Source organism: Actinia tenebrosa, unplaced genomic scaffold (assembly GCF_029948245.1).
Source record: "Actinia tenebrosa isolate PJP-AT-01 unplaced genomic scaffold, QUT_ActTen_1.0 PGA_scaffold0__85_contigs__length_37466705, whole genome shotgun sequence".
NCBI lineage: Eukaryota > Metazoa > Cnidaria > Anthozoa > Actiniaria > Actiniidae > Actinia > Actinia tenebrosa.
The window spans coordinates 12,860,423-12,882,508 of record NW_028292569.1 but is presented as its reverse complement, the minus strand read 5'-3'; the positions used below and the strand labels follow the sequence as shown (position 1 = coordinate 12,882,508).

Sequence of the window (22,086 nt, the reverse complement as noted above, 5' to 3'; positions counted from 1 at the left end):
TTTTTATTAGTAAGTTTAGATATTTAGTAGGGGTGGGTAGGGTTTTTGTATCTCGCACGTGTTAATAGTGAGCGCATGCGTATATCAATAAAAAACAAGCGTCGAAGGAACGTGTGATCGTACTTGTACTTATTTATACTGTCTCGTAGAAAGCTGATATTTTGATCAAAAATCCTCAATGAACGCGACTTTTCTTTACGTGGAGGCATGTAAATGCATGTTGTCATTAAGCGACGACGCTTCAAGTAACTGGAACGACCTTTTCCAGCTGTTACCCAAGCTACGACAGGCGCTCTCTTGCCGTGTTTGTAGAGGACTTTTGGTTGAGCCGTATGGATCTGAAAGCTGTGTGCATTATGTGTGCCATGGATGCTTGAGAAAGAAGCGATCGCTAAACCCTGGCTGTCGTTGGTGTCTTAACATGGATCTTCTCGTAGCTGATAAACAAACTCGAGTATTGCTAGCGTGTTATCAGAAACTGTGCGAGTTCATCGCTAATTCAGGGGCTATTGGCCACCTCAGAAGTCAAAACGGAGAATATAATGCAATACTTGCAGTTATACACGAGGCGTTAGCGAGCCCGATCGCCATGGAAGACTACCTTAAAGATCAGACATTGGTAACTGGATTAAGCGATATTAAGACCGATGTTCCACCGGTTTCGAAAAATCCTAGCGCGAAATCGATCGACAAAATGGCGGACAAGTCACGTGACTCTGTCAACCGACTTCCGGCGGAAGCCATTACACCCTTGCCAAAACGCAAAATGATCCAACTACTTAGGGAGATTGATGGGAACGAAGAGCAGAAGCCTAAAAGGAAGAAAAAGAAGCATTTTAAGGGGACTACCTATAACTATAATAAAAAGAAGTTTCAAAAGAAGATGACCGGCATGGATAAAGAGCCTGAGAACATTGTGTGTCAGCAGTTTACAGAAACAATTCAGACGATTGAAAACGATCAAGACAATAATGAAGAAGTCCAGGTTGTTGACGAAATTGATGAAAAGCCTTTGTTCGTAGAGACTGATCTGTCAACACAAGCTGTCTCTGCTAAACTACGAGGGCGATCATGCCGATGTGGCGTTGCATCTATGGGTGTGTCAAGGAAATGTATTGGCAAGCGTTGTCCGTGCTATATTAGTAATCAGCCTTGTGAACATTGTTCTTGTTGTAACTGTGCTAATCCATTCAACAATAACAATGGGAAATCTACAAGTGTACTAGAAAATGTTTCAGAGGGGATAAACTTTGCTGTCCCAGTGAGCTAATCGCTTGAACAGTTCTGCTTTTCTTCATCTCTCGTTACTCATAAAATGGTTGTATTTACTAAGTTTTGATGTTAAGTCAAGCTGTTTCATTTTAAACTGTGGTTAAAGCAGTGTGATATACAAGAGATTGATAATCTCAAAACTTGACAAAGGCCGCCTAACCACTTCTCATGATATTGTAAGGGTTTTGGGCAACAATACATGTTTTAACTTAAAGGATCCTTATTATAGTATTTAAGTCTTACTTCTCATGTACATTTTAATTTATCTATTTATATGATGCTATGCTGTTATACTCATTTAAGATGTAAATAAACTACAGTTCTATCACTGGGAAAGTTGATTCAAAATAACTTTTATAACAATGGTTGGAAGAATAATGGATGGCTGTATTGCAAGGGTTATGGTACTCAAGGGGGTGCAGACATGGGAGGGGGGGGGGTACTCTCCTTGTACTTTTATCTCTATTTGAATCTTGGGTTTAAAAGGTTTTCAGTATTAACAGCACTTGAGATGACAAGTTTTTTTCATTTTTGCTCAAAAAGGTTTTTCTTTTCTTGGGGGGGGGGGGGGGGGGCGTGGGGGAGTCGGGTGGATGGTATTATTGTTTCCACTCAACAAAGATTAAAATGTCTAAATTAAATTTTTGCTTTTATTTTGTTATTTATAGTGTATGCAGAATCTCAAGAAAACATTTTCAAAACACATTTTTTTATGAACCTGATTATATATTATATACTAAAGAATTTTTTGCAAACAAAACAATGTTACGTTAAGAGTATTTACAGCATTTCTTAATTGCTGTGAAAACAAGTTAGCCCCATACATGTACATAAAAGTCGGGTCACCTTAGAGTTAGGGCAAACGGCCTATTTCTCTCGTGTGAAAGAAAAGACTTGTTGCCGACATTATAGATACGCACCCTCAGAAATACACTTCTCTGTATTTACAGGCTCATTTGTGCGGATCAGATTGTATGGATGTAAAACCATAATAACTGCAAAGTATGGAACTATTATATATCCAGTACAGTACATGTCAATAATGAAATGTCCACAGTATAACCATGAATGTAAAATACTTTAACGTCCTCACCCATGAAATTTGCTCATTGTATTTATGGTCAAGCAAGACCTAAAACCAAACACGAGGACATATGGAGGTTTCTTGTTATTTGGTTCAAAAAGGCATCGTAATGATATGGAAGACGTTATCTGCCATAAAGACAAAATCCATATACAATGTTTCTTATGTTCTCTTTGAATGCCCACTTCGTTGTAGAGTACAGTACAAGCTATCCAGATATTTCCACTTTAAAGGAATTAGTACTTGTCTTACTCATCTTCATCATTATCATTATCAATGTCATCATCATTTTTAGATTTTTCTTCTGACAAGCCAGTAACAATACTCCATGGACTGTTTTCCTCTCCACCTGCCATCCCCTTGAATGAGAGTAGTTCCTCATCTAGTAAGTCTTCATCCTCAATTTCAAAGTCATCTTCATATCTGCACGAAACAAAGCCATAAGATGTGATTTTGAGCAATATTTTCTTTTAGAATCTGTTTAACTACTAAGCTCCCAATGTGTTGCACCTTTACTACTGGCATCCAGTGGTCAGTATCTTACCCTGGACACATGCCATTCTACTTAAGAAAAGGTGTTTGTTGGAAAATTCATCAAGAGTGGAATATTAATAATAATAATAATAATAATAATAATAATAATAATAATATAATAATAAATTCTTATATAGCGCACTAAACTGACGTCTCAGTGGCTAGGTGACACAAAATAAAAGAAATATAGGGGAAAAAACTTAAAGCATGACATTATGTAGAAATTAAAATATAAAATATCACTAGTGTTCATAATAGAAAAAATTAATTTGAAAATAAATGGTTTGATTCCTTTACTCTGCATCACATGTGAGTAGTGTTGGTTATTCTCCTTCCTGATTCAATGGCTTTTTTCTATGGGTTGTCTATTTTTCTCCCTCAACAAAACGTAAAAAGGTAGATGTTCAAAATCAATCTGTGAATTAGCCATTAATGCATGCTAGACTTTGATCATAAACATACCCATCTCCTTGTTCATTGGCTCCTTCTTCTGCGACAAGCAGTTCATACTCTTCTTGTGCATATCGTTCCCAATCAGACTGCTGCGAAGTTTCCCCATCAGTTTCCTATCATAACAAAAGTTTTTTATTTTTATTCATTAAATTATTGAAAACTGTACAGTTTTTTGACAGAACTTTAGAACCATGAAAAATAATGGTACACAACACAGCACCACAAGTCCCATTAACTTGAACCTACTGGGAACCAGATGAAAGGTTCGAAATAACAGGCGTTTGAGTATATCCAGCGTAAATTGGTAATGATGCAAGTCCACAGGAAATAGCATCAAGTTATCATGAGACGTTTTAGATATCCAAGGTTTACAATTATGGGGATCCACTGTAATGACATCTGGAGAACCAAATATTTTGTGCAAGACTGTTATTCATTCCATCAAAAATTTAGATATCATGATTACAGCCAGCATGTCCATATAAATTGTTTTTAAAGTTAACATTTTTATAATCATCCTTACCTTTGCTGTGGCAAAAGGGTCTCTCTGTTCAAACTCAATGTATTTATCGAGATTGAAGAATGTGTTATAGAATATATGGGCCATCTTACACCGACGAAGATCACCAAGAGTTATCTTATCTGATGAAAATGAAAGAATATAATAATATAAACAAAAATCATTAAAAGATTCAATGAATTTATTTTCAATTAAAAATCAATATTTACCTTGATGAGCTGGTTTTACCATGTCTAATACCTGGAACAAAAAAAAAAAAAAAAAAAAAAAGAAAAAAAAAGAAAAATGAAATGATGAATACAAAGTTAAAACACATTGTTAACACATTTTCTTCTTGTGAAAGAAAAATATTTTGGGCTACCTGTGGTACTTGATAAATATTCATGGGCTTCCTGTGGTAAATTAGGGTATTACCATAGGGAGACCAAAACATGATGATTAAAGAAATTCACTTGTTACCTGGCACAAGCAGTCCTGGAATGACATTGCTTCAATACCCAGTGCTTCCATCTTGGCTGCTTGCTCTTCATAAAAATATTCCAGTTCATACATAGATAGCACTCCGTCACCGTCGGCATCCATACAGCGAAACCAGTACTCTATGCTTTAGTGCAAAATTACAAGAGTTTAGATTTCAAAATGCTGCACGTGTGAATGGTAGAACTGTAGGGAATTGAAATCAGACCTTATATTGATCCCAGGGGGGGGGGGGGGTAAATCCCCCATATTTGCTATATGTGTACATGCCGCCAAACAGGGTATGGTTTTCAGTGATTCTAATCTGGAACAGGATATGTAAAATCGCGCTCGCTCTGGTACAGGGTATATGAAATCATGCTCTCTCCTCTCAGGAACAGGGTATCTATTTTTGCAAAAACCAACCACGCCCTATTTCTATTGCTTGATGTCAGGTTTCAATTTCAATGGAAAACCTTGGGCCAACCCTTGGTCTAAATTCCAATGCAACTGCAACCTAGCATTTTAACCTATATATACCTTACTACCATATTTACGAATTTAAAGCCTCTTTTTTGTGGAAAAAGTAAAGGCATTCTATTGAAATATAAGTTTAGTCAGCAATAGACCTATTTACCTTCAGACCACCTGACATTCCTCTAAGGATTGTTCATTTATGATGAATATTTTAAAATATTTACATAATTTATGAAAAAATCAGCTCCAGAAATGGTATCACATGGTTTGTAACGAGACAACAAAAATGAAGGTAAAGAGGTCTATAGCATTTTATTGAGTGAGTATAATATTTTTCAAACTACCTTCTTGGATGTTTCTTGTCTTCCTCAGAAAGTAAAAACCAGACAAATTCAGGGTAGGTCATTTTGCCGTCAAGACATGTTTTCCCCCTGCAAAGGAAAGTCAATTGGAATTATTGTGTTGGATAGTGTCTTACAGTGTACACATGTGCAGTTGTTACAAAATATACACTCCTCCACATGAAGAGGGCAATATCTTTTTCAAGGGTTATTCTTACTTTACTTTACAATAATAACAAGATGTCATCGAAACATTGTAACTTTTCATCACTAGTTTTTATTATAAATTTTATTCTTAGAATGGTCCAAAATAAAAATCAATATCTTACCTAGTTACTGTGCCTGAAAACAGTCTTTTTACCATGCGGGATGAAATGGCTGAATCATTTGAACAAAAGGAAAAATGAGTAAAAATGGGAAAAATTCTGGCAGTTTTTAAAAAACAGATGGTCCAATCAATATCAAAGTACATATTTAAACCAAATTTCATTTCTCTGTATATCATTACCATGGTTATTGTGCTTTGCTAGATCCTTTTCGTCAATTAGTAAGTCATGGTCTGCATCAAGTTCCCAGAATTTACAATAGATGACGTAAAAATGCTCATATGAAAAATAGTCTACAATCTGTTGAACAAAGGATAGGACATATCAGAAGGGACAAATCAAAAGTCATGTCGTCGTGCTGAAAGTCCCAGCTTTTTTCTCCCAACTCTGTAGACCCTCTGATTACACATTAATAATTCCTATAATGCTAGTTCCTTTCTTTAGTAACCACAACTGATTCTAGGAATAGGGATTTCTGACTAATTTGTCAATCAAGCATCAATCTGGGTCTGGGTCACAGAAATATGAATTATGCTACTAGGTGAGTTCTTTAATACCTCATTTATGTCTTCCTCGTCTTCCAAAGATGCTAAAACCTATGAAATAAGTGGAGAGTTCAAATGATATGGCACTACTGTATGTGGATGAAATCCATATGGAAGGAAAAATCTTCAATTCAAGTTATTTTAAAATTTCATTGGGCATAGAAACAATTTCTCTGGACATACCTCTAAAAAGTTACTGCGTCGAAGTTCTGAAATAGTAATTCTTCCCGTCCATGAGCTATTTACATTGTAGAATATTCTTGCTATAACCTTTGAAGGAGACAAGAAGTTCAAAAGATTAACTGACTCGGAATAACCAGACTAGTGTTAATACAATTACATATCATACTTACAGTGTGTACATATCTGGAGTGAAACTCTGGAGCATCTTGTAAAAACGTGAGACCAAGGTGAGTATTTACAATATCCTTTAAAAAAAGAAAAATGGGAAAAATGAGAAAGGGATTACGAAAAATAAATTGAAAAAAAGAAGATAATGTAAATGGGTATGAAAGAGAAATGAGAAGTTAAAATTTAATTAAAATCCAAACCTCTTGATGTGGACAACTATAGAAAGTGTCCCTAGTAAAAGGGTGCCACTCAAAACTGTGACCACCGACAATGTACTGTATTTGCATACTTTTGTCTCAATTAGCATTTATATCGCAGATAAAATGAGGCAATCTTGCAATACTGATTGCATAATGGCAAAGATGATGGTAAATAAATTTATTTGTGGTCATACTTTTGGGTGCTGCGTTGAAAAGAAAATACAAGAATTGTTATGCCATTTTTAAGCAAAATAATAGAAAATGGTTGGAACCCAAATGTGAACACAAGACTAGTCATGATCAGTCACTAGTCAGTCCAGAACAATAGCTATTCAAATTGATCATCATATTTCGATTCGGTGTAATGAAGCAGCTAGGATTGATTGTAACATTATATAAGCTGAAAGTAAATAATTGTAAAAATCACCTGAATAAGAGGTACAAAGTCTTCAGATTCTAGATAGGGTTTAGAAGGCTTGGGAGACATTAAAAATACAAACTTTGAAGCATCATCAAAACAAGTGGATGTCAACCTGGAAGTCAACATAAAAAGTCAATAAACTTGCATTAAAAAAAAAATATTTTGAATCAATTTTTTAAAAATCTTTTTACATGACTCAAAATCCATTAACAATGGAGACAAAAACAACAGGGGTATAGGAAAGAAATGATAGTGTGCAGTGCTCAGGAGTGGATCTAGGAGGGGTTTTGCAGTTCAATCAAACCCCCTAAAATAAAATCAAACCCTGTAAAAAACAACTACCAATCTCTTATTCTTTTTCATATTCAGTTTGAACCCCATAGTTACTATCCTGGATCTACTCCTGCAAGGGCGGATCCAGCCAAAATTTTAGGGGGAGGGGGGGGGGCAATTGAGTTTAGGAGGGGGGCTAATTAAGTTTCTTCCGTCAACACAACGGAAAACAATAAAAAAGAATCTAATTCTTCAGCTTTTTCCCCTTGCTGAAGTGGGGCTTCAGCCCCCCTTTGTACCCCCCCCCCCCCCCAATCCACCCTTGTCCTGCTGCATATACTAAAGTGTAAACCTCTGAGTAACAACTGAAGTTGTAGGTTCAATTTTGGTTTTGAGACATAATATGGCCACTATGCCCTAATAGATCAAATCTACCACAATCTGAGTTTATAAATAATTGATAAATAGAAACTAAAAGCCTGAATGCCAAAGGAAGTAGCAGTTGCAAAACGTTTAAACAGCATAATGAATACACATTAAATCTTGCTTAAAAAACGAGTCCCTGATGGGGATCCCACCCAAAACCTTCCAGATACTGGTTCTTGCTGCACCACTAAGAATAACAGTTAGACAAGGAGACTATGGACAGTCACTTCACTGGGCTCAATAGACTGCAATGTTTCCCAATACAGACCATGTGTTGTTCCCAAGAGTTTAAATTCTTTGTTTAATAATTGTGCAAGCGAAGACACACATGAATATAGATACAACTCAAACAAAGGATCTTATTCTCTAGGGAATTTTTTAATTTTATGTTAAGTGTATGCTACATCGAGTGTATAAGCAGATTAAAAAATCTGCCTCAGTTGGGTTCTCGCGGGACTCAAACCCAACTGAGGCAGATTTTTTAATCTGCTTATACACTCGATGTAGCATACACTTAACATATAGATCTTTACCGAGTGACAAAAACACATTTCATAAATTCATTTATTATTTCTTTTTTATTCTCTAGGGAATGTTATATGGTCTGTAATGGGAAAATATTGTGTCACAAAGAATAAAGGTCTATTGATGTATATCATGCATAATGTGGCACCATTACCTTTGCTAATCAATAATTCATTTATGATATTTGATTATATTTATTCATAAGATAAAATGGTACCTTCTCCACATGACGATGAACATAGACAGGGTAACATAGCCACTTTTATTCCCCCCTGCTGCCGAAAACAAAGGTTCTTTCCAGTAGAGAGGAAGATTACATGCCTAGAAAATTCAATTAAAACAAAAGAAAACAAAATAATACTACAACATAAATAATTATAGATTATAACTAGAATAACACAGTCAATGATATTTGATGATTTTGGGATGTTGCAGCAAAATCTTTGTCTGTGGTTCCAGGGGGCTATGTCATAACTAGGTTATAGTTTCGCTTCAGTCACCACATGACTCGAGTTTTATTCCATCAAAACGTACTTACTAAGACCACTAGAAAGCTGTTTGGCAGAAAGTCAAAAGCCCACATCTTGAATAATACCTCCTTGTCTGGTCAGGTATTTATAAAAACACCCCTTATAGGGGGGGATATTTGGGATTTGCTGTATTGCAGTGTTTGCCATCTTTTTCATGTGGTATTTCAGTGATTGGAACTGCTTAATCAAAGTATTGCGGTGATCTCAAACCTTGCAATTTATGGTATTTATGTTTTTAATGTATGGTGTCTAGTGAAACAATCTAATTGATTGCAGTGTTGTATAGTTTCTCAGATTTTTCCATGATTCTGTGCTTTAAAATCATGTGACTCTTAAACTATTGCTGTGTTGGTGTTTCTTTGACTTCTTGTGTGGTGATGTAGTGAATTCGGAATTTTTTTCCAGCATTGCAGTGCTTGAGCCCCCCGCCCCCCTCCCCAATGTCCCCCTCCTTATAGAAAGAATACTAATGTAGTGATATGACTCTTGCAACAATTAGTAATAAATGAATATTATTTGTAAAGCATTAAAAGCACCTCAGGCATGACCTATCAAGCATTAGCGACTTCTAGCAAATTCTACCATGAGTTCTTTTTATGCTTTTAGTTTTGAGCAGATTAGAAATCAGGTCAATGTTTTTATGTAACTATAACTGAATCAGGAAATGACCAGTATGATTAAGAAATGTTGGAACATGTTTTTCATTGAAAGGTATAATATAGGGTCAACAAGTTTGAATTAAATAAAATGCTTCACTGACTTACAGAACTGCTTATTAAGAAAGGCTTATGGTAATATAGTTATTGGTGTTGTAGATAATTTCTACACAAGTTTACTAGACTAGAATTAATCTACCAGGCCATTCGTCATCCTCGTGACATATCGTGGAGTTCAATATCGAGTGACACACTCCAGTGGCCTAGTCTTGCTAAGTTGGTGAAGATAGAAAATTGTAAAATATCAAGTTCTTTTTGAGGATTAGGGCTCTAATCCTTGCTTTACTGCTGACAATATTTAGGGATTTGTAAATATTAACTGAGTGAGCAAACAGCACTTAAATATTTTTTCTTAAGACAAGAATTCGAAATTATTAAACATATTATATAATATTTCCATGGTAATGTTTATAGCAAGAAAATATCTCATTGCGACAATTAGCCAAGAGATCTCTCCCTTCCATACTGCGAATCTATATATATTATCATTCGGCACCCATTTAGCACTACATTAAATACTATCCATCGACGCGATAAAAAAGATCTGTAATAAGTTTTGAGTTTGTTCTTGTTATAAAAACATCGTCATTCTGAGATAATGAGACAGATTTGAAATTAAAGGAAATTAGAAGCTTTTTATCTCGACAAACAAGAAATAATTCAAATGTTTTAAGGTCATTTAGCAAAGCAAATAAGCGATCCATTCCCAGCATGGAAGATGTTAAGCACGTGCTGAAAAAATCCCAGTTATATTGCAGTTGAGTTGAAAATCAGACATCAAGGAGTTTATTTACCAAAATATCAAAAGATCAAGCGGAGACAGTGGTCAATACACGCAGGAGGCTTAAAAAGTTGTACAAGAGGATCGCAAACAATCGGATAAGCATGGCATAATTTTAAAAATTTGATATTGCGCGCCTAAGTTGACCAATATCTGAACAAGAAAACCACAAGAAAACCATACAAGTGCGTTATAATATCCAACACAGAGATCATTTTATCTAGGAGTTTTAGCAACAATCTCTGTTAAGAAAGAAAGCTGGATTCTCTTTGCGGTTTCTGACTTGAGAAAAACAAGAGGGAACGAGAGTGTATGGTTGAAACACAACAGGTTGAAGTAAAACTTTCCGGTCTTGATAGATATCTAAAAAACCCCAGCAAACTCGGAATACACTTGGCAGATTTACGTCTTTCAGATTTTCAAAGTAAAAAAAAAATTCTTGAATTTAAAAAATATGAACCAGAAGTGAAAGGCTTTCGCAAACTCATGACCATGATCACGCTATATTATGTTGTACTTTGTACAATGGTCCAAGAAAAATTCACGATATTTGTTCTTACCTTCGTAACTGTGGCAAACTGAGCCTTGGTGATTTTTCCTTCTTCAAAGATGTTAAAAACTTGAGCAACCTTTTTTATAGTTAGATCCGATTCTGCGGAGCTAGATGGGGGTTTGCCATAAGGAAAGAAGAATTTTGGGATTTTAGCAGCAGATCCAGGGGATATCTTTATTGATCCATGTTTGTCATCGAGCAACTGCGAATTATCCTTCATTTGATTCTTACTCGAATCATGTCGTTCAGGTTCTGGTGATCGAGGCGGACCACTCTTAGCGCCCGATTTTCTGAGCGATCGAAAGTCTCTAGGGCTTCTTGGTGATCTCACTGGTGTTGGAGATGATGATGGTGCTGGGGGGGAAACAGATCGAGCACCTCCCCCCGGACCTGGTGAAAGTAAACATTTGGGAGAGATAGGACGACCTTCGATCACCTTGTTCAAGTCATCGCGGAGAATTCTTTGCGTTGCAGGCATCGAAAGCCACCGTAGAAATAACTCATCTACTTTTGATTTTAAGTTCGGTGTTACGGCCATGTGAACCATGAAGTCTAGTAAACAAATAAAGCCAACTAGTGAAAATTTACTTTTTTGGGTATAATTTACGATTCGACGAAGACAGGTTCTCACGCGAACCTTAACCAACTCCTTTACAGTTCTACACCCAAGAATATCGTGTTTTAAGATTAAAATTAGGCTTGTGTGGGTGAACAAATGATGTCAGTAAACAAGGAAAGACAAAACAATGATGTAATTATCGGAAGAATGTCAAAGGAATGTAAAGTTCCTCGCCCAAAGAACTCGAAGCTTCTCGATAGTTTGTCAACTTTCCATTGAGAAGAATATTGTTTCAAAGCCTTTTCCTGTACACAAATGATATTCAACAGGATCCTGGTACTTTAGGTTTATCCAAACAATCCAAATAATGTGAAGAAACCTTGTAAATCCATGGTTATTTGGTGGCTTTTACGGCAGAGAAGTGAAGCCGTTCAAGAAAACATCAACTCAAATGTGGCGCGCAGACGAGGAAGACACGAAATGAACCCGTCGAGTCAGCGGCTTACTCTACTAGCACCAGGCCTAACTCCTTTTCTACTCTTATTCATTCATTCATTCGTTCATTTTATTTTTTCAATTTCATTTTTTCTGCAATTTATTTTAGCTCTATCTATTTTCCTTTCTTTTTAATGTGATAAAATTCTGTAATGTAAACGATAGCCAGTAGTTACAGCCCTGTTGTACGAGGGGTGGATAGAGCTAAACAACGGATAAATCCTCATCAAGTGAATAAAATGATCTTATTCATGATCAATAAATGTCAACGCGACTGAGCTGGAATACGGTGTAAAATGATTGCACCTCCCGCGTATGCCGTCTACCGCATGCAAAAAGTGATCGAATTTAATTTATCAATTATTGCCTTTTGGCTTCCTTATCAAACTATTTCTAAATTAAAAACAAAGAAAAAGTTAAAAACGAGCAACAATTCCAGTTAAAACAGAGTTGTTTATTAAATTTCTTAAATATATATAATATATATATATAATCTCATAAAATATCGTTTTATTTTACGTATTGACTGGCGAAGCGAAAACAGGGATGGTGACTAAAGGGTTCGTAACCTCCAAAGCGCAACCTGACCAAGCATTTTCATAACGTTAGGCTATTTATAAGCATTCATTTTTTCACTTCTTGATAATCCTAGGTTTATTACAAATAACTGAAGATTGAATGATACATTGTTACCTAGAAAGGAAGGAATATTCGAGTGCTTTCTTTACATATTTCATATCTTTTTTCTCTTTCTTATACAGAACACAATCCATTATTAGAGTTTAAAACCATCCACTGAGGTCTGTACACATTGTATATCACCAAGAATAAAACTTTGTCACCTAGTTATTAAACCTCATGCATATGTTAAAACCACAAAATGTTAAATGATTTCACGAGGATAATGGATTAAACGAGGGATAAAAAGGCTGTCTTTTCTTTAGTTTGTTAGCGCTAGTCGTTTTTTAACGAGCCGTGATTGCAATGGGAAGGAATTTCCTGTGGGTGGGATGGGAGAGTTGTTTAAACACCTTTTTCTGTTCGATAAACATTATACATTGTGGTTTAGCAAAAGAGGAAGACAGGAAAAAAACAAGGAAGTAGGAATAAAACAATCGGTATAAGAGAGCAAGAAAAGTGATTCCTCTTCAGATTTTTTCACGTAGTAATTCATATTCGATTTTTTGAAAACAGTTCCGAGTTAAAACAACATGTCATTTGTGCATACCGATTTTAAAATGTCCGTACGTATATATGACTTTACAATAAATGTCCCGGTATATTGCCGGCTAGGAAGACTTGCTAAGGTCTCTGACACAATCAGCACAGTCTTGCCACACGTATCCCAAGTACATAACACCTTCAGTTACTCAGTAACACAGGCAGCCCGCGCAATACACATGAAAGTTTGGTTCGATAAGCACATAGGTACTTCATACATGGAACGATATTCCCTTGCTTAAATGCCTGTTCTATTTTGACCCATACCGGACTGGGGGAAGTACGATCCACTGCCTGGGGGAGGGGTCGGCCATGAATTAATACCCCCGGGTGGCAGGGGATTTGCGGTGGGATTACCTAAGTACATTCCGGCAGAAAATGGATCATCTGGATAGTATCCCTGTGATGGATGACTGTAAGAGCTCTTACTCGGTATATCATAGCCCTGGTTTGAAGATTGATAATATCCGGCGCGTGATCCCGTGTCAGAATAAGCTGTTGGGTAGCCAGTGGATAATGGGTTGCCAAACGGCGTCATAGCAGGGGTAGAAGACTGATTGTAGGATGGTGACTGTGGTGTCTGACTGAACGCAGAGGTTTCCCTGTTTGAGAACGCTGCTTGGTCATACCCTGGATATTGTCTTGATCCTGCCATACTGATGCTGTAAGATGGCGGTCTGCCTGGAGGTGAGCCGGGGTAAGTACCCGTCGAGAGACCCGATTGATTGTACCCGAAATAAGTTCCATACGACGAAGCCTGCCCGTAGTCTGGGAAGCTATATCGACTATCAGCACCCACGCGAGGGTAGGAACTGGGCGAAGAAGGGACTCTCGATACTCCCATCCTGTCAGTAGGGAAACCAGGATCTGGCCTCAAGGGTGAACGAGGACTGCGCGACGCTGTTGGTGATCGCAAGGTGCCATAAGGATCAGGTCTTGCAGGTAATCTTTCGTTACTAGTGAAACACGAAGCTAGCGCACCAAAGCCTAAAGAATCGAGCAGTGGGTCTATTTTAGGCGAGCTGATACGTTCAAGAGGCGGTGGCTTACTCTGTGGGCCAGGTACTTCAAGAAAACCCTTCTTGTGCTGATCAGAATGTGCTTTCTTCTTGTTACTGTCGTCCACCTGTTTCTTCTCTTCGGGTGTAACTTTATCTTGCTCACTGTTATCTTTGCAATTCGTTTCACTGTCTTTAACAGTTTTTAAAGAGGGGGTCTTTATTGTGGGTCCTGACTTTTCCGAGCTGGTGTCTTCTTCACCTTCTTTACCAGAGACGCGAGAATCGTTGGAAGATTTTTCAGCTTTTTCTTGCTCGTTTGTTAGTGTACCCTCAGTCGGTTCATCGTTACTCTCTTTTTCTTTCACATCTTTACTACTGTTCTCTTCATTCATACCCCGATCTCCTTCATCCGTCACCTCATCCTGCTCGGTTTTCTCCTTGTCTCCATTTTCTTCAATTGTTGTTTCTTCCTGCTTTTTGTCTTCCTCATTTTCATCTTCTTCCTCATCATCCTCGATAATATGCCTCCGTAAGTAAACATGGCGTTTTGGTGGCTTTGGTCGATCATCATCCGAACTGGCGCCGTAGTCGAAATCGCTATACTTCGAGTCCGTATCACTTCCTGAATCTAAGTCTTTCAGCCTTCGCGATCTCCGTTTTCCAACCCTCGATGCAGGTTTCGAAGAGCTGCGGCCAGTGTAGAACCGATCAACAGCGAAGGCAGGTTTCCCGGTTGGATGGCCATTCATTTCAGTGCTTTTTATGTCGACTTCTACTGCGTCTTTGATTTCCTCATCAAAATCTCTGAAAGTATAGTCTACTGTTTTCCTTGCTCGTCCAGACCGTCTTATTGTGTCGATCTGTTCTTCATCACTATTTGGTCCCTAAACAGTTAAATAAACGATTAGTTTTTATCAGATTTAGCTGACCGCTATGCATATTAACCAAATTCCCTGCCCCATCCCCACCCCCCTCAGACAAACGCACACACAAAAATGAACACGCCGCCCAGAATTGACTGAAGTTAATTAAAAAACTTGTGGATATGTTTTATACTCTGAGGGTAACTTGAAGATAATCAAAAAGAAAGGAAGAAAAATACTGAGTAAAAAATAAGAACGATAAATCAGATAGACAAAAACGTAAGGTAATATCATGAATAAATTAATAAATAACTATTAATAGATAAATACGATACTTGGGCATCATTACCTGTAAAATGTTGGATAAATTCATCCCAGATTTATCAAGCCTGAAAAAAGATTGAGAAAAATGAGTTAAATTGGTGAAGCCAACTGCGCATGCGCTAAATTTTACATGAAGTACCCTAAAACGGGCGACTGCAATTTAGAATTAACATTTTTGTCTTTGTAAACTAATTATGTTCCTTTACTAATAAATAAGTAATGCTTTTGTTAAAATATCATCAGAGCAAGGATCCCACACGTGAAAAAGCTATTTGCTTTCCTTATATAAATACGATGAGGGTTCTTATTCTAAAATATAGCCGTCGCTCTGCCACACATTCACCTTGATTTATGAAGGAGAATGCGCCTCGCGACAAGGCTTAGATTACGCAGGACGACTCCAGCCTAAGAAACAGGTTGTTGCTAAAAATCGATAACTTGTGCCGACAACTGGAAACATGCTTTTATATTTATCTTGCTAGAAACATTACTAATAACGATGGTCCAAGAATAAGGGTGAATTTTAGGATGCTACATCAAAAATGTTGACAAGACTAAATGCAACGGTAGTTTTAGGTCGGGAAAAGTAAGAGGCCAAATTACAATACTACTTCACTCTCAATAGGACATGTTTCCTATTTCCATTTATTCAGTTTTCAAAAGATTTTTGTATTTTTGGGTCGTTAATAACTTTCTTTTTTTCTTTCTTTCTTGTTTTTTAATAGGATTTACTTCTTTTGATAATCACCAGTTTTTAAATTGTAATTGGAAAAACGTTACTTGTCTACAGAATATCTACGTATTATATTTACGAAGATTTGAAAACTCTTAAAGAACTCAGGACCATGAATCTCGAAAGTAGCTACGAAGAAACAGTCATTGAGCCGCCAATACGGGTTTATATTGGAGGCTAGTTGGGAGAAAGTATATTCCGTATTGGCTTCGCGACTACGACCAATACGAAATATATTTTCTTCCAACTAGCCGCCAATATAAACTCGTAATGGCGGATCGAAATCGCAATAAGTTATAATGAGAGAAAGGCAAGGGAGGCTTACCATATTTCCTCTATTGAACACCCTGGGCGCTTATTCTTTTTCAGTGCATTGGACCATGGGCTTATTAGAAGGGGGAAGGGGGGGGGGGGGGGGGGGGCTTATTCGATGCTGGGGGCTTAATAGAGGAAATAGAGTAGTTAAGGATTCAAAAGACCTTTTCTACTTAGATGAGCTACATGGCCAATCTGCCCAGTCATCTGGCACAAACCTCTTTGCCTGACGTGCTCGAAGTTTTTGCCGTGCAACCAATCGAGTTTTTTTCTCTTTTAGCCTCTCTAGTAAAACAAGCTGGAAGAAAAGGTACTAAAGTTTAAAAAACATTATTTATACACACGACAGTAAGGAATAGAAAAGGAAGAGATGTTGGGGCAAAGATGGGAGAGAAGAAGAAACAGGGGAAAGGAGGGAAAGGAAGAAAGGAAAAAAAGTTAAAAAGAGGGAAGAAAAAGAGAATTTTTTTGAGCAGGAAAGTGGGAAAAATAAAGGACAAAAAAGCGTGGGAAAGGAAATAAGGGAGTTAGAGATGAAGGGAAATCAGGCAAAGAACAAAAAAGAAGTAGAAATAAGGAGGAAAAATAAAAAAGGGCAATAGGGGTGCCGGGTGAAAAACTCAAGTAAATAACCAAAATTATATAATAAAAGTAGAGAAAGGCCTAACATCATACGGTACATACCTGTTGACAGAATGGACAGAACCAGTCTCCTTGAGGTACATTCAATAATGGTGGTCGCAGACAGGCTGTATGATAGGCTGCGTCACACTTGTCACACAATAATATCTGACGAATACATAAAACATTATCGCATCAATAGAGTGTTTATTTACACATCACAGCAGCCATATTGGTATACCAAAACAATACATTTTCTATCCTCCAGGAATTCTATTTTTATGAAAAATCTGTGCAGAAAGTTTCTATTGTTTGGTAAACCAATATGGATGCTTTGTAACATGAGTGAAAATGTTCTATAGGTATATGAATTTTGCAATAGTGCATTCTTACTGAATCTGGATGGACATTAGAATAACATCTTGCACATGGATTATCATCATCATCTTCTTCTTTGACAGCCGCTTTCTTAGCTAAAAAAGTGTGATATAGATTAGTAAAGGGTTCACTATGATATGTGGAAAAAGCCAGTTTACAGTAAATGCACAGATAAGATGAATAGTAGGACTTCATTTTTATTATAATATTTTATTTACGACCATAGCCCATGAAGGGCTCTACCGTGAGGTCCCCACCCCCCTCCCCAACACACACACACCATCCCCTTGGAGGTAAAAATATTGGCAACCAAAGAAACTGAACACATGCACATATGCAGTTTATACAAGAATTGAATCAGTGATTCCAAGCTTGAGCTACTGTACACAGTAATGAGAGAGTGCATCATAGCAACAATTGCCAACCAAGCCACCAAATATAATTCTAGGGTTTGATCCCCAAATCCCCCAAAAAGCCATCAATAGTATTTACTTTTACCAGCATAGATATTTTCAATTCTTACATTTCTTTCCTTTTTTTGATTTTGAATTGGCTGCTTCTTTTTTTCTTTCTTCTTCTCTCTTGGCCATAACAATATCTTTAGGGTTGGTTGCTGATTTTAACGCCAAATAGTCCACAACAACCCCCAATTCATCAAGGTCACTGAAAAATACACGAAAAGTTATATCAAAAAACACTGAAATTAAATTCCAAGGTTTGTGCCTTCAGGTGATCTCCTGCTAGTCGAGTGTCCCTATTTGTTACACCAGTGTAGAAGACTCTACTCAAGAGAAAATGAACTAAGAGAAGAAATGTCTGGTATTCATGCTTGTAACCATCATAGGCATCGATTAATGTATTTTTAGAATCACTTGTTTTCTCCATCATTTGTTTTCTCTGCATGTGTATACTGAGCGCGTTCTACTCTGTTTGCTCACGTTTTCTTAAAAACCAGGAAAAAAATGAGCAAACAGTGTAGAGCGCGTGCAGTATGCATGTGCAGAAAAACAAACGATCAAATAAATGATTAGAAAGATAGCATCAAAGATTCTTAAAATAGTATCAAAGCATGCTCATAATGTGGCAGTATGAGGATTCCTTTTTTCGGTTCATTTTCTCTTTTCTCAATTTTCTTTACAAGTAGAGAATGGACAGAACCTAGACCCTGTTGAATGATTTTCCTACTTCAAACTCTCAAAGCAGAGCTTCACTTACGATGCTAAAAGTTTCCATGATTCATTTTCCACTTCATCTTCTTCAGTGGAATATAACCTTACTCCACCACATTCATCCTGTTAAAAAGAACAAAAGTGAGTCATAAGATATGCTTCACACCCTTAAGGATGCTCAGGACTATTTGCTAGACGTTTGAGCAACCTTACGCATGCGACAATTCTTACTACAACATGTAAGCTTTGTTGGCACATTAACACCTAGTTAACATGAAGTTGTCTTATCAAGATATATATGTAATATCGTAATATCAGAGATCTCACCATGTGAAACCAATATAGAAGTCCATCCATGTCCCGCCCAAAAGGTCTTAGCCGTAGCTCATCAGCTTCGTAGTTCTTGTTAACTTCGGTCTTAAGCTTGTTATTGCAATCAAATTGGCTTTCTAATAGCATCTATTGAGGGGGGAAAATGTTAAAACACACAACCAAACCAAGTACTAAGATGTAAACTGCAATGAACTAGCATTCTGTTCAGGAATAGTTTTAGTGGTAGGGTGTATGGATGTTCCTATTATTCCTTGCCTGTAACCCCATGCAGTTGTCAGAACTCCTGTTGACCCTCCCAACTACTATCATACTGGACAGCCTTTGCCTTTTCACCTCATGATTACAAAACTAAACATCCAAGTTTAGTTTATAACCTTAATTATAAAATATTTGAGACTTAACGCACACACTGATTGGCTGGCTACTGTGTTAATATCAGAGGAAAGAGACACAATGCACGCTTCATATTCCTCAACCAAACAATGCATTCAAATACCTTAAACAATTCCAGCTTGGTACAGACTTTAAGTTCATCGTATCCAAAGTTCTCTAGATCCCATGAACTTAGCATATTCTGTTCCTTAGCAACCTAACAAACAATAAACCAATGTATTTAGCATGGTAGGAATAGAAATTATTGAATACTGTATGGCATAAGAGCTTTTAGAAGGAAGCCTTTATACATATTTATTATGTAGTAAGGATAGTATGCATGTTCTGATTGGTCAAAAACTGTGCTTTATTAGTGAACGAAGCACGGTGCTGACGCCATCTGCTCGCACATGAAGTTCTGCTAGATCCTGCGACCTTTCTTTTTTCATAAATAAATTCAATACCAAAAAAAAGTAGATATATAATAAACTGAATACAGCAGCTTTTTCCATGCTCCAATCAGAAATAAAGCACTTAGGGAGTGCCCTAAGCACTCAAGAAGTGTGAGAAGTACTCGCCTATGGCTTGTGCTTCTCCTTACACTTCTTTTGTGCTTACGCTATTTCTTGTGTGCTTCATTACTGAATAGAGCACAGAAAATACTGCTTTATTTGTTAAAAAAATCACCCTGACAACAGAGCTCCTGGCTTTAATTATATCAATTGTTACAAGGAACCTCTGCCTAGGTTTTGCAGTACTTAGTGTACATGTTTCACTGTTTTTTTTTGTTTTTTTTTGAGAAATAATTTCAGAGACAACAAAGGCATTCAAATTTGACAATTTTGAATTTATGAAATGTGTTTTTGTCACTCGGTACAGATCTATATGTAAAGTGTATGCTACATTCTAGCAATATAGCTCATATTTTAGTGTTTATAACTAACCTTTAGTAAAGCTTTCTCCCATTTTTCAGGCCTGAAGTTCTTATGTAATTTGACCAACAGCTTCTTATACAGGAATTCAAGTTGTCTGTAATTTTCTGCAATTTCAATAAATACAATTATTATAAAAGGACTATGAAACAATTATTGGATGGGGTAGAGCATGACATTGTAAATGATCAAGACCGCGAATGTGTCTTGATAGTTTATGATATTATGCAAAAACCAAATATTTCAATTATTCACATTAAATTTTATTTATTTATTTATCTTGTATACTGAGAATGAAGATTTAATTCTGCTCTAGGAAAATAATCAAATATGAGATTTTTGTCATGACCTTGAATTAACTTCACATGATAAATGTATTGTCTGTAAATGACCTACAGATAACATATATATCATGTCAACTTCACATACTATCAGGAATTGGCCAAATGTTTTCATCCAAACAGCAGCAAGAAAGAGGTTTTGCACCATCACGTGATGGCAGCCATGACAGGAGGAATGATTTAATATGGTATAATCTGATTTAGATGAGAAAGAATTTGGTTTCCCTTGGGTAAAAAGGACTATTGTTGTGCCTCCTGTCATGGCTGCCATCACATGTTGAGTAAAACGTTTAATAACCACAATCTATGTCTTTTTGCCATGATTTTCTATTAATGAATGCTCTTTTTTAAGAGTTAGTGAATTAAGTAAAACTGTAAATTGATTTAGTATCATGAAATTAATGCTCCTGTCATAAAAAGCAAATAAAATAAACCTAAGCCTATTGTCTTAAGTAATATGTGAATATTGAAATTCCTTTTTTTTATTTCCATTTTTCTTTCATTACTTTTCTTTCATTTCAATTTCATTTTAAATCAAAACCAGCTAAAAAAAGCAGTGAACTACTTGAACAAATTGTGCAGAATCCATATTTTTTTCTTTCTCAAGGAAATTTAAATTCATCGTGAAGAAAACGCGATACAGACAGACAGATATGAGAATGGTTGTCAATGCTATCCGGGGTCAGATGGAAGACGGTTTATCAAGTATATCTCCAAAATATTCAAGCTCCAAGCGTCTTAAATAAACCAAGGCCAAAATTCATGCCTAGGGTATCGCTATAGTATATTTAAAAACAAGAAAACGATCTTAGGTTCAAAAAATTTCGTAAACACATGATTGGAATAGAATCTAAGGCCTTTTTGTAGCTGGTTCACGTAAACAACTTCGTGGTCACTTTGTAACGCTACTTCGACTTTAGTGCGGTAACTTTGAAAACACTGCGTCTAAAAAAAAACACAACAACAAACCAAGATTTGCAGGGAAAGAAGCCATGGAGGTCGACTACAAGGCGTCGCTCGGAAAAACAACGAGTCAAGCACTAAGAAATAGCTTTTTTAATCAAGAAGTGAATATGAATTGTCCAGCTGTCATGAACAAGCTTTGTCTTTTTTTCTCTTACATTAAAAAAAGCCACCAAATTCAACGACAAACGACGAAAAACCTGACCGATTTTGACGTTTTTGCATTGCGGATACAGATATCAGGTATGTGGCTCACTTCTCAGCACATTATGTACTTGTTTTTCAAAGGTTTCGTTTGGATTGAGTGATAAAGTTAGGGAAGCTATGATGCTAATGGCCTACCGTTACGAGACGAATGGCTGTTAAAACCGTCCTCTAAACCGTCTAAACTGAGCTCTGGAAACCTTAGCAACTCGCAAAAGTTCTCCAAGTAAGACCAAATGATTGCAAATTCGGGATATTCGGCGGCTCTGCCGACCTTTTTGGGGCTAAAAGATTGATCTTGGATGTCTTCTTCAGCATCGCTACTCCCTGTCGACGCCATTTTGTTGGAACAAAGACCAGTCTCTCTCTCCAACAAACAAGCGCGTAGTGTACCACTATAGACTAGGGGGGAGGGGAGGGACAGTAGACCAAACTAGTTAGAAGGATTAAGCCAAAAAAGAAAAAAAAAAACAACTCT

The 22,086-nt window shown here is 36.8% G+C and overlaps 3 protein-coding genes across 3 annotated transcripts; 1 reads left to right on the top strand and 2 right to left on the bottom strand.

The window, feature by feature from the left end:
• Nucleotides 1–106: 106 nt before the first annotated feature.
• On the top strand, nucleotides 107–1,608 carry LOC116286799 (uncharacterized). The gene has a single exon (XM_031693380.2). The coding sequence runs from the start codon at nucleotides 179–181 to the stop codon at nucleotides 1,268–1,270; it is 1,092 nt and encodes a 363-aa protein (XP_031549240.2). The 5' UTR covers nucleotides 107–178; the 3' UTR covers nucleotides 1,271–1,608.
• A 296-nt stretch (nucleotides 1,609–1,904) lies between these two features.
• Nucleotides 1,905–11,818, bottom strand: LOC116286816 (serine/threonine-protein phosphatase 2A regulatory subunit B'' subunit beta-like). The gene is made up of 14 exons (XM_089031503.1): nucleotides 10,792–11,818; nucleotides 8,422–8,525; nucleotides 6,987–7,092; nucleotides 6,362–6,436; nucleotides 6,192–6,278; nucleotides 6,021–6,059; nucleotides 5,646–5,763; nucleotides 5,467–5,515; nucleotides 5,141–5,227; nucleotides 4,323–4,467; nucleotides 4,073–4,103; nucleotides 3,867–3,985; nucleotides 3,353–3,456; nucleotides 1,905–2,779 (listed from the first exon to the last, which is right to left on the bottom strand). Exons 1-14 carry the CDS (start codon nucleotides 11,329–11,331, stop codon nucleotides 2,605–2,607), a joined length of 1,779 nt encoding a protein of 592 aa, XP_088887629.1. The 5' UTR covers nucleotides 11,332–11,818; the 3' UTR covers nucleotides 1,905–2,604.
• A 453-nt stretch (nucleotides 11,819–12,271) lies between these two features.
• LOC116286805 (uncharacterized) lies at nucleotides 12,272–21,983 on the bottom strand. Its single transcript, XM_031693391.2, has 11 exons — nucleotides 21,747–21,983; nucleotides 20,113–20,207; nucleotides 19,293–19,385; nucleotides 18,791–18,922; nucleotides 18,510–18,586; nucleotides 17,818–17,957; nucleotides 17,310–17,389; nucleotides 16,980–17,084; nucleotides 16,514–16,593; nucleotides 15,273–15,312; nucleotides 12,272–14,944 (listed from the first exon to the last, which is right to left on the bottom strand). Exons 1-11 carry the CDS (start codon nucleotides 21,946–21,948, stop codon nucleotides 13,298–13,300), a joined length of 2,691 nt encoding a protein of 896 aa, XP_031549251.2. The 5' UTR covers nucleotides 21,949–21,983; the 3' UTR covers nucleotides 12,272–13,297.
• Nucleotides 21,984–22,086: the final 103 nt, after the last annotated feature.